This window comes from Ictidomys tridecemlineatus, chromosome 5, assembly GCF_052094955.1.
Source record: "Ictidomys tridecemlineatus isolate mIctTri1 chromosome 5, mIctTri1.hap1, whole genome shotgun sequence".
Lineage (NCBI taxonomy): Eukaryota > Metazoa > Chordata > Mammalia > Rodentia > Sciuridae > Ictidomys > Ictidomys tridecemlineatus.
In genome coordinates this window covers 67,126,908-67,144,710 of record NC_135481.1, presented here as the reverse complement: position 1 = coordinate 67,144,710, position 17,803 = coordinate 67,126,908, and the positions used below count along the sequence as shown (strand labels likewise).

Here is a 17,803-nt window from a genome sequence, read left to right as displayed (position 1 = left end):
GTCAGACCTCACCTTGTATGTCTCTTCTTTTGGCTGTCCTGATTTATATCTTTTTAAAAAATATTTATTTATTTATTTATTTATTTATTTATTTATTTTGGTACCAGGGAATGAACCTAGGGGCACTTAACCACTGAGACACATCTCCAGCCCTCTTTATATTTTATTAGAGACAGGGTCTCACTTGAGTTGCTTAGGGTCTTGCTAAGTTGCTGAAGCTGTGTTTGAACTCACAATCCTCCTGCCTCAGCCTCCCAAACCACTGGGATTATAGGCATGCACCACTGTGCCCAGCTAATTTGTATCCTTTATAATAAAACTATAACTATAAATAGAGTGTTTTCCCAGGAAAAACTGAGTTGTTCTGACAAATTGTGAAACCTGAGAGGATTTGTGGAAACCATTAGGGTTTTGTAGCTAGTTGTTGAACACTGCAGGTGGACTGGAGGTTCCCAAACTACTCAAGGATGGTAGCCTCCCTGTAGACCTTGCCCTTTAACTTAACCTGTGGGGTCTGTGCTAACTCTAGAAGTGCAAGACATGAATTTCAGTACGCCGGTTGGTTTCAGAATACTTTCAAATTATTGCACATTATTTTTAGAAGCTTTTTTTCCACTGTTTAATTGATATAGTTTCCGGTTTCTGAAAATTACTTCAGTACTTTGTGATGAGTTGGAGCACATCATTTTTTCTAATAGAATTAATAAAACTTTTTTCATTTAACATCTTTTAACTTATTGGTAGTGTTTTTAGGAATAAATTAAAATCATTAACAAGGACCAAGTATATTTAGAAAACTGATAATGAAGGTCCAATTGAGAAGCAGTCACTTTTACCACATTTTGCTCCCTTGGTAATAAAGAAGCTGTAAGACTCAGGAATAAGATGATGAGGGCTCCAGACCACATAGAAAACTTTAAGGGAAACTGTGTTTAAAGAGATTACCAAAAGAAAACACAAAAAATACCCTCCCCCCAAAATAGGGTAAGTAGCATCAACAACCCAGTATGCAAGAGAAATCCTTAGCCTTGAAGTCAATCAAATTATGGCTCCACAACTTATCAGTTGTGTTTGTGTGTCTTTGACTAAGTCACTCTTAATCCCTACAATTCTCAGTTTTATGATCCATAAAACATGTACAACAATCATTGATCTGATTGTCTGGCAAAGCTGTTGTGAAGATCAATGGAGATGATGTATATCAAACTATTCTATAAAAACTAAATATAAAATCCTAGGGTTATAAAATTTCAGATCTGAAGACATCTTTCAAATGCAGTATCCAAAAGATAACAATTCAGATATACAATAGCAGTGGTTTTTCCAAGGGCTGTGAATGCCTCTGCATGCCTCTGCCCTGACAACAGAAGGCAAGAAGACAGAGGAATGTGAAAGCTGAAAAACAGCAATGCCTAAAAAAGAAGGATGCTTCACTTTCAGTCCATGATATAAAAGATGTTTTCTCCCGGAGTCCTGACTGAACACTAACGGAACCACCCTAGGCAAGGACCATTCAGAATTTCAGAAACTAAGATATTTGACAGAACTGGCCTAAGACAAAGTCCTATTAGGGTAAAATCCAAAATGGGTTCTGTATCCCTTGTGCCCTGGGTGAAACACTCCATGCATATCTCAAGCCTGTCAGCCTGCTGGAGTGCACCAGCTCTACCTTTTGGCTGCAGTTCTAAAAATGAATCTGTTTTTCCAAACCTTATCCTTTTGTGGTTGACTGAATACATCACCAACACTAGATATCCACACTTAATCTTCATGAATGTTAATAAGAGTTAATTACCATCAAAGGAAGAACAGAAGCACAAGTGTCACCATGCACTGGGATTTGTGGGTATGTGAAACGTGAACACAAGATGAACCAGACTCGGTCTATGAAATTCAGCTAACTAGATTGCCAAGAAATGGATTCCATTTCTTTTATTCTATTCTTTTGTCTGTGCTGCCATGAATGTTTATCAGTCTGTCAACTACTCCTTTAATTTGCCATCTTGTTATTATTTAGGAAACAAAATACAAAGCTTCTTTACCATTAATATAATGAGATACTATTTTTTATGGTCAACTTTAAGGATTTTAGTAACCCACATATCTTTGGTTCCCTGGGTTAAAGCTTATTGATTTTTCTAGTGCTTGCTGTTAAAGCTTCATGTCTGGCAGTGGGGTCTTAGCTCGTCTACTCAGGGGAGCTGTTTACATAATCTCCATAATTACTATTGGGTAACACAGTATGCATCACGTTACTTGTACTTCCATTCTTACAATGTTATTAAACTAAGTCTTCCTCTTCTTTTCTCTCACTGCTGCAACAGCTAAAATCACGTATGTACTTTTGGTGCTCTCCTTCTGAATCCAGATTATATAAAATAAGAAGTTACAAAGTTAGTTCCTGACTACGGGCCTGCGTTAAGACATGTTCAGAGATCATTGGGATCCTGCATTCCTGGCGACAGAACCATTATAATTTACAAGCAGAAAGATGGTTCAATTTGGGGCTGGGGTGTGGCTTAGTGGTAGAGCACTTGCCTGGCACATACAAGGCACTGAATTGGGTTCAATCATCAGCATCACATAAAAATAAAGGTAGGAGCTGGGGCTGTGGCTCAGTGGTAGAGTGCCTGCCTCTCACGTGTGAGGCAATGGGTTCAATCCTCAGCACCACATACAAATAAATAAACAAAATAAAGGTATTGTATCCATTTCAACTAAACAAAATATTTTTTTAAATAAAGGTATTGTGTCCATCTACAACTAAAAAGTATATATAAAACAAAAAGAAGGTACAATTTTTCTTGGAACACCATTCTCATTCGACCCCCATTTTCCCAGATTCTTCTATACACTCCTCCCTTTCTTCCAGACCTCAGCAACTCCATACAGTCTCTTTCAATGGAAATTTACTCCTTTTCCTGTTTATTAATGTTATGTATTTCAGACTTATCTAAATTAGTAAATGTTTTTCAATAAGCCTTAGTTGCAGCATACTAGGTCTAAGTTGACCAAGAACATCAAAAACACTGGTCAGTTGGGAAACTGAAGCAGGAGAATCTTTGAGTTCAAAGCCAGCCTCAGCAATGGCGAGGTGCTAGGCAACTAGTGGAAACCCTGTCTCTAAATAAAATACAAAATAGGGCTGGGGATATGCCTCAGTGATTGAGTGTCCCTAAGTTCAATCCCCAGGACCAAAAAAAAAAGAGAAAAAAACTAGGTCAGGAGAAGTTACCCATACAGAAATAGGAGGTTCTGCAGAAAGAATAGGAATCCTGGAAGGTACATAACCAGATGGTGTATGTACAAAGGTGAAGTAAATGTTCATCATTTTAGCCAAGAGCACAGCTTCCTGAAATGTGTCCTTTAGACTCCTGGGATAGGGTCCACTTAAGATCCACTCACTCCGCTTCCAGAGCCAGAGACTTTGAGTCCATGTCCTAAGATCAGTAGTTTTCAAACTATATAGGCAAGCAGGGATGCCTTTGTAAGCAGTTAGGGGGCTGTCCAGGAGCTAAGGAGCCTAACAGAAACAATAGTGTAGGTGAGCATTATGGTTCTCAGGCCTTCAACACATCTGTCAGGGAATCCAACACTGGTTTAAGGCAGTCAAAAGGTACAGTCTGGAATCAAAGGACTGGTCACTACTGACATACATAATAGGCTGAATTTAACAAAAGGATTTTCAATAAACAAAACCAGTTATAGCTTTGTATTTATTTATTTATATCCAAAATGTGTTTATTGGGATGTTTTCCCACTCATCTTGATTTAGGCTGCTTTTACTGCTGTTTCCTCCTGAAGGAACATCTTTCTATAAGCCTTCCTTTTCCTCCCGAAGGCTGGCAGAGGACAGTGGAGCAGCCAACACACAAAACTACTGTTTGTGCATGGCTAAAAACTGTGGTGATTTTATAGCATCTTGGGCATTTCACATCCATGAAATAGGAGTTGGGGGCTCTGCATCAAGCGCTTCTTCTTGTGTTTCCGCTTCTCCTCTTCCAGAGAGGAATGAAGGAGATCCTTTGCGAGAGGCATGTTCTCATGGGGAGGTTGTCACCGCTGGAAAGGCTCTAGCTTTTTAAATATATTTTCTAACCAAATGACTTTTAAGTTCAAGACAGTGAATGATAATTTACGCATCTAGATTAAGTTTGTCACTTCTGATTTACTTTTAAAACTCTAAAACACAGGACACCTGGAACTAGCACAAACAATAATCTTTTGGCCTCAAAATAGCTTTGATTCCTACACACACACACACACACACACACACAGAGTTTACCAGCAAACTAAACCTTTTATATTCTAGATTAACCCTGGGTTAACTCTAAGAAAAAAATTCAGTCTTCCTTTTTTTTTTTCAATTTTTGTATATTGAAGAAAATCAAACATTGCTGTACCCTTCTTAATCATACTAGAACAACTTTGTTCTGCCTACTCCAAAGTCATATCCCTAAGGCACCAATTACTATTAAAAATAGTTTTCAGCAAGAACTATGTTTTAGCAGCAGTTACACAAAGCTGACTGCTTCAAAACTGTTGGGATATCAGCCATCCTGTCAGCTGTTGTCTGAAGGCCAATGTCACTGGTCTTTCTGTAATGGTAAAAGAGGATTCACAAAAAGTGAAGCAATGATATCCAAACAAATTCAAAGAATTACCAAATCTGGTGGGTCATTCATTCATTCATTCATTCAATTCTTTACTGCTTAGCTGTCCTGTAAAAGGTGCTGTATCAGGTACTATCAGGAGCTAGACGGAATGAAATTAAGAGAACACTAATCTCTTCTGTCTTAGAGACAGGTGAAATAATCACGAATGATTATCCTGAAACTTGAAGATTCTAGGAAAACATAAGAGTCCTCAGCCCAAATATGTAACCTTTTTTCTTGCAGAGAAGAGGTCAAATTTGTTTTGTACAGGATCACATAGAATTAATATTATTGGGTAGCAACTGAAATCAGCAGAAGGAAATCATGGTGACAGTAAGAACTATCAGAGCAATCTAAAACACAATCAGCTGGTCTGGGAGAAAAAAAAGCCTGACTAGCAATATTTGTTCCAGGTACTCTCTACTGCAGTCACTCAAGAATCTGACAGTGCTTCAAAGCTCATCACCTATAATTTTATCACCCAAAGGCAATCGCTACTAACATACTCGTGTTTTCTTCACTTTTTTCTGTGCACTTTTATCATAGTAAAATCATACCACATATACAATTTTCTTTTTATCGAAAATTATTTCCCTATGCTATTTTGCACACTACCAATACTTACTAATGCTTTCCCTTATTGCTAGACATTTTGTAGTTTAGTAACAAGTTTTCAAGATACTACCTCCTAATGTGTGTGGGTTTTTTTTGGGGGGGCGGGGAGGGGGCACTCGGGATTTAATCCAGGGACACCTTACCTCTGAGCTGCATCCCCAGCATTTTTTCTTTTTTTTTTTTTTTTAAAGAGAGAGTTAGAGAGAGAGAGAGAGAGAATTTTTAATATTTATTTTTTTTAGTTCTCGGCGGACACATCTTTGTTGGTATGTGGTGCTGAGGATCGAACCCGGGCCGCACGCATGCCAGGCGAGCGAGCTACCGCTTGAGCCACATCCCCAGCCCCAGCATTTTTTCTTTCTTTTCTTTTTTTTTTTTTAAGATAGTCGGCTCACTAAAGATTGGCCTTGAACTTGTGATCCTGCTGCTTTGGACTTCTGTTGCTGGGATTACAGGCATGTCCCACAGCACCCAGCTTCTCTATGAACCTGACAATGCAATCCTGGTAAAATTACTTATTTTTTCTGCCATAGTCACCTCATTTGTAATAGGAACTATATCTCACAATTTATTAAAAGAGCTGCTACAGCATAAATGCTTGGACCCCCTGCCCTTCCCAATTCATGTTGAAATCCTACATAAGGATGGATTTAGATGAGGCCTTTGGGATGTGATTAGCACCCACCCCTATAAAGTTAATGGCTTTATAAGCCCCCCCAAAACTCATTTGCATTCACCTATCATGTGAGGATATAGCAAGAAAGCACCATTTTCAGAAATATCCCTCTCCACAGAATCATCAGCTTGATCTTGGATTTCCCAGCCTCTATAGAGCTTTAATGCACATCTACTGCTGAAGCCACCTAGTGTCAAGTCCCAAACCTAAGAGTATATAGTCTATGCTCCCGCTCTGATAGTTATTTGGGCTTCTTTTAATAGCATCTATTGTATTTTGCCACCAACACTTATTAAACTTTTGTGATAAATATGAAAACAAAGCTCCAGTCCTCAAATAACTAATGTTTGGCTATAAAAGGTAGACAGTCCTTATAATACTGTGGGTGTTAAAAGCATGAGCATTATTGTCAGACAGACCAAAGTTCTAGTCCAGTTTTGTCTTTGGAAAACCTTGGGGAAATTACTAAATCTCTAAGCTCTAGTTTCCTCAGATATGTGACAAGGATGATATCTACTGAAAAATACTCTAGGAAATACATATAAAGCATAGTGTAAGATCTGGCACGACATATATTTTTTGATACTGGAGATTGAACTCAGGGGTACCACGGACCACTGAGCCACATCCCTAGGCCTATTTTGTATTTAGAGAAAAAGGTCTCAGAGTTGATTAGTGCCTCACTGTTGCCGAGGCTGGCTTTGAACTCTGGATCTCCCTGCCTCAACCTCCCAACGTGACAAATATTAAGAGAATCTTTATCAGGTATTATTCAACCCCTAGTAGAGAAGCCAGACCACCGATCCACATCAGCTTCCCTCCTACTACAAACACATACACAAAAGGGCTAGAGTGGAAACTTTAGTTTCCCTCCCACTTGTTTCCTAAGGCACTGCATAACCCTGACATTTACTCAACTTAAGGCCTTCACACTGGATCAGAGAACAGATCTGAGACGACAAAACACATCTCACATCCTAAATCACCACTAAATGTTGTGTCTCCCAAGTTGTCCTACATTTGTTCAGCTGACAGCTTCTCATCTACTCTCACAATACACCCAGCTCATTGCATTATTAGAAAACTTCCCTACACCCTCAATTGTGCCTTCTAACATCTTTTTGTAACTGCTCCAAGTTGATTCCTTGCTTGGCTTCCTCAGAGCCTTGCTAAATCCTCTTCATCCCACTTGTGAAGCCTCCAAGTGATCAAGGCAGATTTCTTTCATGTATATTTGCTCCCTAGACTTTTTGAGGTTTAGGCCCTAAAATATAAGATACCATTGATACCCAAGGACAAAGTTTTACCTCCAACTCACTTTACTGTTCTTACAAGGTCCCATCTGGGAACTCTCTTCACAACAGGATCTATGCAGTGAATTTATGCCTAACAAGCTATTAGCCTAGCCCTGATGCAGGCAAGCCATCTGGGACCATATATAGGCTCCTGTTCAAGTATAGATTAAGTAGATAAGACTTTCCATTTCTAAAAAATCTGATCCCAGGTACCCACAATTACTTTTGCTAAGTCCAAAGACAACTTTCAGTAAGAGCCTACTTTCATTACCAGAATCCTCACCTTCACAATCTCTACCCTTCATCTTTTAGTCCTCAGTAAATGCCTTTCAACATCATTACAACAGGCAACCTCACCCATTAAAATTCTCCAAGATTACTCCTTTCTTCAACCATGCATCTGCACACATTAACAAATTACTCACTGCTCCTTTCAACATACAAATATATAACTTAACAAGCTTTCATCTATGAAATGACCTTAAAAATAGTACTAAAACCTGTGGCAAATGCAGGTTTTATGACCTTCGTTCCCAAAAATCACTTTTCAGTTTTTCCTTTCCAGCTCCCTGCAGTAAGTCAATTATTTGAGACTATTTGTCTCAATGAAACATGTTTTTCAAGAAATAAAAATAAGGGCTGGGGATGTGGCTCAAGCGGTAGCGCGCTCGCCTAGCATGCGTGCGGCCCGGGTTCGATCCTCAGCAGCACCACATACCAACAAAGATGTTGTGTCCGCCGAGAACTAAGAAAAAATAAATAAATGTTAAAATTCTCTCTCTCTCTCTGTCCCCCCCTCTCTCTCACTCTCTCTTTATAAAAAAAATAAATAAAAACTTTTACCAAGTTCAGTATGCTTTCACACAACTCATGAAAAATAATACACCTTAAAAATTTTTGGAAGAGATTTCTACACCCAATTAACAATACTAATCACATTAAAACACATTTTTGGAAGTTTTTTAGAACTTTTATTTTATGTACAAAGAGTGAGCATGTTCTCCTTCACTGGATGGCTGTCTTGGGTAATCCATTCAAGGAAGATCACTTAGTCCAACTGAAAAGAAAGCACACAGAAAATTATTTTAAAATGCTTTAAATCTTAACCTGATACAAAAAAAATGGCTCATCACAGAATACTTAACTGGAAATACAGCCTACCTGAATGAATTACCAAGATCTACCTTGTTTAATCTAAGCAATCACTTTACCAAATATTTACAAGCTATTCCATACACTTTGCCTCTATTTTAAGACTGTGGTTTTTAGTACTAGTATTCTCATTCCTTCCCTCAAAGAAATATTTTCCAACACAAAACACTACCAAAAAAAAGTGATCCGAACGATTATTACTGTAAATATACAGCTCATTTTGGTGATAAACTTGGTCACAGAGCAAGTAGGTGAGCTAGTTCATTCTCTCACTCAGCACGCTTTTTTTTTTTTTTTTACAGTATGGAACCCAGTGCCTTGAGCATGCTGGGTAACTTTCAACACAGGGCTACATCCCCAACCCCCCCTTCATTTTCACAGGTGACATACGTGGTCCTACTGAGTTATCTGAACTTCTACACTGTAACACTAAGCATAGAGTGATAACCTATTTGGTCAACACTGTAAGTCTTGAGTTTAGAAATAATTTTTTTTCTCTGCTGCACCACAGATCTCACACTAACAACTTATATCCGCTAAACATACTAACACAGAATCTATGTTTAACTTGATCAAGGCCATACAACTATTAGATGAGAGACCTTCAGTAGTTGCTCACTCTTACAAAGTCTGTCTGGCCTCCAACCTTACGGGTCAGTCAGTCCAGCGTAGAAAGATATAAAACATTGGGGGGGATTAACACACATATTCGATTAAAAAACGTCTGGGTACTTTATATGGCCGATAAGCACCAAACTCCACCAGGAACCCTCCTACCTAAAGCAGGAACAGAGCCTAGGGCTCATCTCACTAAGGAACTACCACCACATTCTCGGCTCAGAAACATGGAGTCGGCGTCCGGGGACGCGTACCTTAATGAAGCCTATATCCTTCGCGTACTGACGGAAACACTGCCGGCACATGTTGAGGCCGTATTTCCGGATCAGACCGTGCCGGTTTGAACACACGCGGCTATAAAAGAAAAAAGAGCATTTTTTGTAGGTCAAAAAAAAGTTACGATTCCGCACTCTGAGGGCCACCACCCGCCCCGCCACCAGCGCGGCCGCATCGCCAGCACATAATGGCGTCGGCAGAAACTCGGAGTCGGTCTATCCCAAGCGCTGCTCGCGGATTCCTCTACCTGGGGTTTATCAGCAGCCTGCTGATCCAAAGCAACCCGTCCCTCAAACCACAACCTATTTCTTACCAAGAGCGAGAACCCTGGCCAAATTTTCGCGGGTGGCTCCAATAGAGCTGTTGGTGACCCATCTTGCTTTCAAGGGTGCGACGAGGCAAAAGGAGCGAGCTCAGCCACGCATGCGCTCTTCAGGGTTTTTTTTTTTTTTTTTTTTTTTTTTTTTTTTTTTGCAGGACACAGCTTACCCAGAATGCATTGTTGAAAGTGACGCGTGCGCAGTGTGGCAATGCTGTTTGGCCGAAAGTTTCTCTTAAAACATTCTCGGCGGGCGCGGTTGATGACGTCACCACCGCTCAAACTCTATAATCTCCTTTTGAGCCGCCTCTGATCGCCGGGCGCGGTGGCGCGTGCCTGTAGTCCCAGCTACTCGGGAGGCTGAGGCAGGAGGATCGCTTGAGCCCAGGAGTTCTGGGCTGTAGTGCGCTATGCCGATCGGGTGTCCGCACTAAGTTCGGCATCAATATGGTGGCCTCCCGGGAGCGGGGGGCCACCAGGTTGCCTAAGGAGGGGTGAACCGGCCCAGGTCGGAAACGGAGCAGGTCAAAACTCCCGTGCTGATCAGTAGTGGGATCGCGCCTGTGAATAGCCACTGCACTCCAGCCTGGGCAACATAGCGAGACCCCGTCTCTTTTAAATTTTCCCTAAGAAACTAGTTATGTTACAGTGTCTTTATTGACTTTATTGATTGAAACTTTTCCATTTCTTTTATTACCATTTTCCATTTAAAATAAAAATTTTTACCTCGACTCAGCACTGACACCTACTGGCGTGAAATTTTAAAACAGCTTAAACTCGACTAACTAGGATTCAAAGATAGGAGCTTCTTTCAGTTCTAAACTGAATACATTTTTAGTTATTTTGATGGTAGTTATTGAATTTTGGGTTGGTGTTTGGTTTGGGGTTTTTTTTTTTTGGTGGGGGAGGAGGCGTTGACACCTTTCTCCAAGAAATACACCCACACCATTCCAGAAAAAATTATTCAAGTTTATGGCCCATAATGTATCTGATCTCTAAATGCACTTGACTGAATTTAAAGTGAAAGGTTAAATGCAGCATATGTTGCTTTTACAAGGTAATTTTGTAATAAAACAGTAGTGAAAACCAAATTTTAAAATATAAGGACAAATCTGACAAAAAATGTCTTAGGTTCCACATGATCATTTATAATGTCTCTAAATAAACCTAAAACTCTACATGGCTCCTCTACATGGCTCTGAAATAAAAACCTTAACTAGATCTAAAACATGCAGCAGGGGTGCAACAATTCAAAATATCTTTTAACCAAAGAACTATTTTATTTGAACTTAAACAAAATTTTAAAGTACATTATTTTAAGATTTTGGTAGTCAAACCCTACCCAATTATTACATTAAGCAATGTTATATAATGAAAGAAAGAGAGGTGTCAGAATTAAAAACAAGATATGGCATGATTTCTGTGAAAAGTTAGTGTTGAAAACAATTTTCCTCGAAGAGCCCTTCTTCCAATTTCAATTTTTGTGCCTCAATGTCAGATATACAGTTACACAAGTAGAATAAATCTGCATTCAAGACATCTCCAGTAAGACTTTGATTGCTCACCCTCCAGACTTGCATACCCTCATTCACCAAGCACCGACCTCTCAGGAGAAGGTACAGGCACAGAGTGAGAAAAGAAGGATTCAGAGAGACACCAGGACCCTGGTGTCTTACTTTGGCTTTGTCTACACAGCACTGGTTGCCGCTAGTGGGATCCCTGAGTATGACGAAAGCAGGTAGCATACTATCCATGGCCACTAAGGTCCTGGTGGAGGGTTTAGTAGGCCTGGGTGTTTATCAGCTGTCTAAGGATCCAAGGAACTTCCTCTTTGAAGACCTTGGTCTTTGTCCATAGATCTACAACCTTGGGTGGCATTATGGGAATTACCACTCTGGAAAATTTATGCCTATCAGTTTAATTACAAATGCCAGTTTGCTGATGGTCACCAACTTGGAAGCAATATGTTGAATAATTACTATCACTAAGTAGTCATGTCACCAATAATTACTATCACTAAGTAATCATGTCATTTGGATTCATGAAGAATTAAAAACTTCCAAATTTCCATATTTTCAGTATATTAAGGGAAAGAAGTGCAGCATTTTTATATAGTCTGACATTATCTAAAAAGCAAACCAAAACAAAAATGACATTGAACTTGATAGAGAAAAAACTAGTCATTACCATTATAACTCTATACAGATAACAAGAATGTGACACAAGAGCTAAATGATACCTTCCAACACTTCAATGCTTATATAATGATGTTCTCTTCTTTCTGTCTGTAAGATATCAAGGAAGAAAGTGTTAGATGTTAACACTGAGAACCTGAAACCCCATGCCTGCTCAGAACAGTGTGAAAGAAATCTCTTGATAAAAGTTGGGGTATACATTCTTTTGCTCATCTTAGAGCATATACCTACTTTGAAATTATGTTAAATGAAATATCAATGAAAATTAAATTTCAGGCTGGTACAGTGGCACAGACTTGTAATCCTAGTGACTCAGGAGGCTGAAGCAGGAGAATCCTAAGTCTGAGTGCAGCCTCAGTAACTTAAATAGGCCCTACGTAATTAGCAAGACCCTGCCTCAAAATAAAAAGGGCTGGGGATGTGGCTCAGTGGTAAAGTAAAAGCACACCTGATTTAAATTCAACAAAAAAAAAAAGGAAAAGAAAGAAAAAGTCTTATGTTTAATAGTATTTCTGTATCTATATCCATTTCAGCAAATGTTAATATTTTAATCAACTATTTATTTTAAGTAAAACATACATACATTAGATATATTTTTAACCCTGGGCCTCTATTTCTACCTTCAAACTAAGAAACCATGTGTTTTAAATATTCCACTGAATGACTGGGGGTGTGCCTCAGTGGTAGAGTGTTACCTAGCATGTATAAGACCCCAGGTGTGTGTGTGTGTGTGTGTGTGTGTGTGTGTGTGTTACTTGTAATTACATGCATATATTGTATTTCTTTTCATTTACATGGTATATCTAATGCTTCTCACAAACAAATAGACAAAGCATCAGAAAGACATAAAAATTATGGAGAAATATAAGTAAAATGAAGGAATGAAGGTGAATTCAAACCTCCTTGGGTGAACATTTCTTTGCATACTCTAACTTAGGTCCATATACACAAAGAAAGATATATACATACAGATACATATATAACAAAGTGTGTCTATAAATAAGACTTACAAAGAATGTATGTAAAATCATGTCTTATAAAGTAACTATCTAGATATCTAGATATAAATATATAGAAAAAACTATGTCTATACGTAAAAATTCTGGAAGTGATGCCAAAGAACACAGGCATGCATATATATATGCAGCTTGCCCCATAGAAATTATAATAAATCAAACTCCTACCTATACACTGCCTGTTTTCCTGTAGTCTCCCAGTAGTGTGAACTAACAAACTTCTCATATTTGTCTTTCTCATAGCCTAGAAATGTGAAGCACTATTTCAATTTGATTTTTGATAAGGCAGAAAATGTTTTCCTATGTTTATAAGCCAGCCTTATATCTTTATCTGGGAACTTCTTTGAGTCCAAAGCCCACTCTCTTAATAGCTTGCTAATTCTGTAGTTTATATGCAAGAAAAGAAAAAAAACTTTGACCTTCATATTTGTTTCAAAGCTATTTTGTTCACCACTATCCTAGATTCTTATTTCTTTATGTATAAATAAAAATATATGTGTGTACATATACATATATGCGTGTACATACACACACATGCACATAATTTATTAGGGTTCTCCAGAGGGACAAAAACAGGAGGATATATAGAAATTATATAGATGGGTTTATGAGAGGGAATTTATTAGGAGAATTGGTTCACATAATTATGGAGGCTAAGAAACTTGTGACTTATGCCTATTTAAGTTGGAGACTTAAATAGGCCCTACGCAATTATCAAGATTCTGGTAACATATCAGTCAAGTCCAAAGACCTCAGAACCAGGGAAGCTAATGGTGCAACTCTCAGTCTGAGGAAGAAGGCCTGAGAACCCAAGGAGTCACTGATGTAAGTCCTGAAGTCCAACTGCTGGAAATCCTGGAGTTCAGATGTCCATGGGAAGAAGAAAAAAGTGTTCCAGCCCCAGGAGGGAAAAAAAGAAAATCTCTTCCTCTCCTTTTTTGTTCTGTTCAGGCTCCCAGCTAATTAGATGATGCCTACCATTATTAAGACCAGATCTTCCCCACTCAGCCCAACAACTCACATGCCAATCTCTTTCAGAAATACCTTCACAGAAATGTCCAGAAATAATGCCTTAACAGTGCTCTAGTTAGTCCTTAATCCAGTCAAACTGACATCTAAAACTAAACATCACAAGTTCACCCTTTGTTGACCTGACACTCACATGCATCTCCTAAAACCATACTTAGTCTCAAATAAGGAAAATACCAAGATAGTAGCTCTACCTAACATAATTATCCTTAATACAACTTAAAATGCATTAATCCCCTTTCCAGAAGAGGAAGTAAAGTCCTTGAGTTATGTTAATCTTCTCCGAGGATCCCATAACTTAAATACTATGATATAAATTAACAATACTTAAATACTGGTATAAAGTCAGTATAACTTATGATACATGGTAAAGTGATGAGAGGAATAAAAACAAAGATATTTGCTTAATATATGTATATATACAGACAAAGGAGTTCTTAATAATTATAGTACTTTGTTCTGTAATGAGTCACATGATCGTAACTAGTATTTTTGTCTATCACCCATTCTGTAGTCCCTTTGCCTTCATCAGTGGGTCATGGTTCTTTAACTTGGAGGATGATCCAAAACTTTATTTCTGAAGGGTCTGGGTTATCCTGCCTAGATCAGGTTGTTATAATTTCCCATCACTGGACAGGTTCTGAGGAGTTCCCTCCAAAGGAGAAAGAGACCTCAACTTAGCCCAGGCAGGTTTTTGATGGTCACTTTGGAAAAGAATTTCAGCATGCAACAGAAGGTGAGGCACAAGCAAATATTTATTTCAGGACACAAAGGAGTGAACCTCAAAGAAAAGGTATGGGCAACACTTGCCTCTCAGAAGAAAAGACAAGTGATAAACTTAGGGTTGAGATTTCTGTTAATATATGTGATTTTGTGTGTGTGTGTTACTGGGGGATGAACCCAGGACCTTGTGCATGCAAGGCAAGCACTTTACCAACTGAGCTATATCCCCAGCCCTGTACGTGATTTTCCAGGGAAGAAATGTATAGGTTCTCAAGCTCTTCAGGTCACTCAGTAGATAAACCAGAATAACACAGTCAAATGAAGAATGTGTCGCCTTAAAATCCTAGTAGGTTTCTGGGTTTTGTTTTGTTTTGTTTTTGTTTTGTTTGTGTGTATGTATTCGTGTGTGTGTGTGTGTGTGTGTGTGTGTGGTGCTAGGTCTTTGAGCATGTGAGGCAAGCACTCTACCAACTGAGCTATATCCTCAGCCCCTAGTAGGTATTTCCTGATTATAGAAGGATCTATATGCAATAATATATGTTTTATTTTAGAAAGAATATCTCAATCTACCCCATACCACTGGACGTCTAGAAATTTCAGTGATATAAAAGACTTTTGAATTTTAGTTGCATTTCTTTCCTACTCTTTGAGACAAAAATGTCTTGCCCAGTAAGTCCAGAGTATTTTACTCCTTCACATTCACTAAGTCTAATCAATATAATGTCACCAATGCAATGGACCAGTGTGATATCTTACTGAAGAGAAAAGTGATCAAGATCCCTGTGAACTAAATTCTGACAAGACTGGAGAGTTAACATACTCTGAGGGAGGACAGTAAAGATGTATTGCTGGACTTTCTAGATGAAAACAAGTGCTTCTAATGGGCTTTATGGGCAGATATGGAGAAAAAAGAATTCACCAGATCAATAGCTGCATACCAAGTTTTTTGTTGTAATTTACTTACAAGCATAAGAAGTATCATTTGTTCAAACAATGAAATCACATCTGCTTTTGGAGTCTCGACCTGCCTTTGAAAGCAGCTGCCTTTGGAGTTACCACCTGATTAAACCACTTTCAGTCTCCATGAATCACCACCTCTGTATTTTTCAAGTCCTTGATTGCACTAGTTTCTGCAGTCCCTCCAGGGATGCAGTGTGTTTTTAATTTACTATTTTCCCAGGTAGAAGCATCTCTAATGCCTCCTGTTTGGCTTTTCTCACCTGTAGGAATCCAGTTTGACAAGAGGACAGTGATCTTAATCATAATTTTGCCCAAGTAACCCAGACATCCTCCCCAAATTCTATAGGACAACAAAGTTGTTAGGATGATCAGTCAAGGGACTGGGGAGATAGCTCTGTGGTTGAGTGCTTGCCTCACATGTGGAGGGCACTGGGTTTGATCCTCAGCACTACATTAAAAAATAAGTAAATAAAGGTATTGTCCATCTACAACTAAAAAAATGTTTTTATAAAAAGATGGTCAGTCAAGCATGGTGTGCCACTAATGTCAGGCTACAAATCTGAATTTTATCACCCATTGTAAAATATTCAATAGTACTCCAAAACTTTCAAGCTATTCAAGTTTTCCTCATCTGGCTACTTTTATACTCCTCTAAGACCTCACCTAAAATATGTTCCATTATAGTTTGATTGTTGGCTTATTTGTCTTTCCATACATACTATAAATTCATTTTTACCTCCTAAACATCTAGTATAGGGGCTGATATAAGCAAGAACACATAAATATTAAATGTTTGAATAAATATATTGAAGAAATAAGATCAGATAAGCCAGGTATGGCTGCACATGCCTATAATCCCAGTGACTTGGGAAACTGAGGCAGGAGGATCTCGAGTTCAAAGTCAGCCTCAGTAACTGAGCAAGGCCCTAAGCAATTCAGTGAGACCCTATCTCTAATAAAATATAAAAAAGGGCTGGAGATGTGGCTTGGTGGTTAAATACCCCCAAGTTCAATTCCTGATACAAAAAAAAAAAAAAAAGGTAAGTTTAGCAATAGTTCTTCAGAGAATACAGCTCTGAATTGAAGGGCTCTGAAAATGGAAATGTATTCATTAGGAAATTATTACAGAAATACAACCTACAAGATATGATCAAAGAGTATCATCAGAGCAAGGGAACACTAGAGGTTTAATGTTCAGGTGTCTATTTGTTAACAAGTCTGCATACAGAGCTGAGTAGACTCTTGACTTTAAGGTTGAGGCAATAAAAGAGACAGACACAAGATGAAGACATCCCATTCCAGTTACCCATCTGACATCTGCAGGCCCAAGAGTCAGTGTTATTAGCAAAACTGGCCAACCATTCTAATTATAAGCCACATATCAGAGGTGTTATTTACAGCAAAGTTAATAGTGAGGATCCAGCTGTGTGACTTCCAAAATTAGTTATTTTAAATTCAACTAAGCACGAATGAAGCTAGTTGTTTATTTGGGTTTTCCGCCAGTAACAAGGGAGGGAATGAATGTGGTATTCAGGCCAGAAAGAACAACTAATTTTACAGAAGGAAAACAAATCTATAAGTTATTTTATTCCTTTTGCAAAAATAAAAATAAAACTTGAAGTCTAATTTTAACTCTGCATTTCCATTTCAGACAGCCTACAATGGAATCTAGCTTGAGCTAATTGAGGTTAGAAAAGATCAAAGGGCAGTTTTCATAAGTATGATGGTAAAGAGAAAAAAGTGTGAATAGGTGTTCATAGTGAAGCCAGAATTAGACAGGCAGTCAGTGTAGATAGTAAATCAAGTCAGGTCTCATCAAGGAGGCCAATTTTGAGTGAGTCTGGGAAGTTAGAGACTGATCCTGAGGGATCTTATCAAGAACCTGCCCCTGCTCCAACCAGTAGCCAAGGTAACCTGTCCCAGGAATTCCTCCTCCCTACAGGGAGCTATAAGGTTGTTCATGTGTCCCTAGGCTACTCCACCCTGCCTTTACCCCTTCAGCCCACCTGTTTCCCACCTTTTGGCCCTCCCACCAGCATTCCTGGGCTTAGTCTTGTAAGGGGGAAAAGGCAGGAGAACAAAGGAAGCCTAGGACATATAAGAAGGGCAGAACACCTCGCTTCTCAGGACACCAGCTATGGTCCCCTTCTCCCTCTTGGGACAAGTCCATGTTACCCCTTTTTAAATAAACCCTGCTTTATATGCTTGCCTCAGGGTGCTTCTCTAATGCTCAAACTTCAACATATGGGGAAGCAAGACTCATCACCGATAACC

At 38.8% G+C, this 17,803-nt stretch overlaps 1 protein-coding gene and 1 pseudogene across 1 annotated transcript; both read right to left on the bottom strand.

The window, feature by feature from the left end:
* Positions 1 to 3,733: 3,733 nt before the first annotated feature.
* LOC101977759 (small ribosomal subunit protein eS27-like pseudogene) lies at positions 3,734 to 4,129 on the bottom strand (annotated as a pseudogene).
* A 4,060-nt stretch (positions 4,130 to 8,189) lies between these two features.
* Positions 8,190 to 9,748, bottom strand: Rps29 (ribosomal protein S29). Its single transcript, XM_005331743.5, has 3 exons — positions 9,601 to 9,748; positions 9,266 to 9,365; positions 8,190 to 8,298 (listed from the first exon to the last, which is right to left on the bottom strand). The coding sequence occupies exons 1-3, from the start codon at positions 9,660 to 9,662 to the stop codon at positions 8,290 to 8,292; spliced, it is 171 nt and encodes a 56-aa protein (XP_005331800.1). The 5' UTR covers positions 9,663 to 9,748; the 3' UTR covers positions 8,190 to 8,289.
* Positions 9,749 to 17,803: the final 8,055 nt, after the last annotated feature.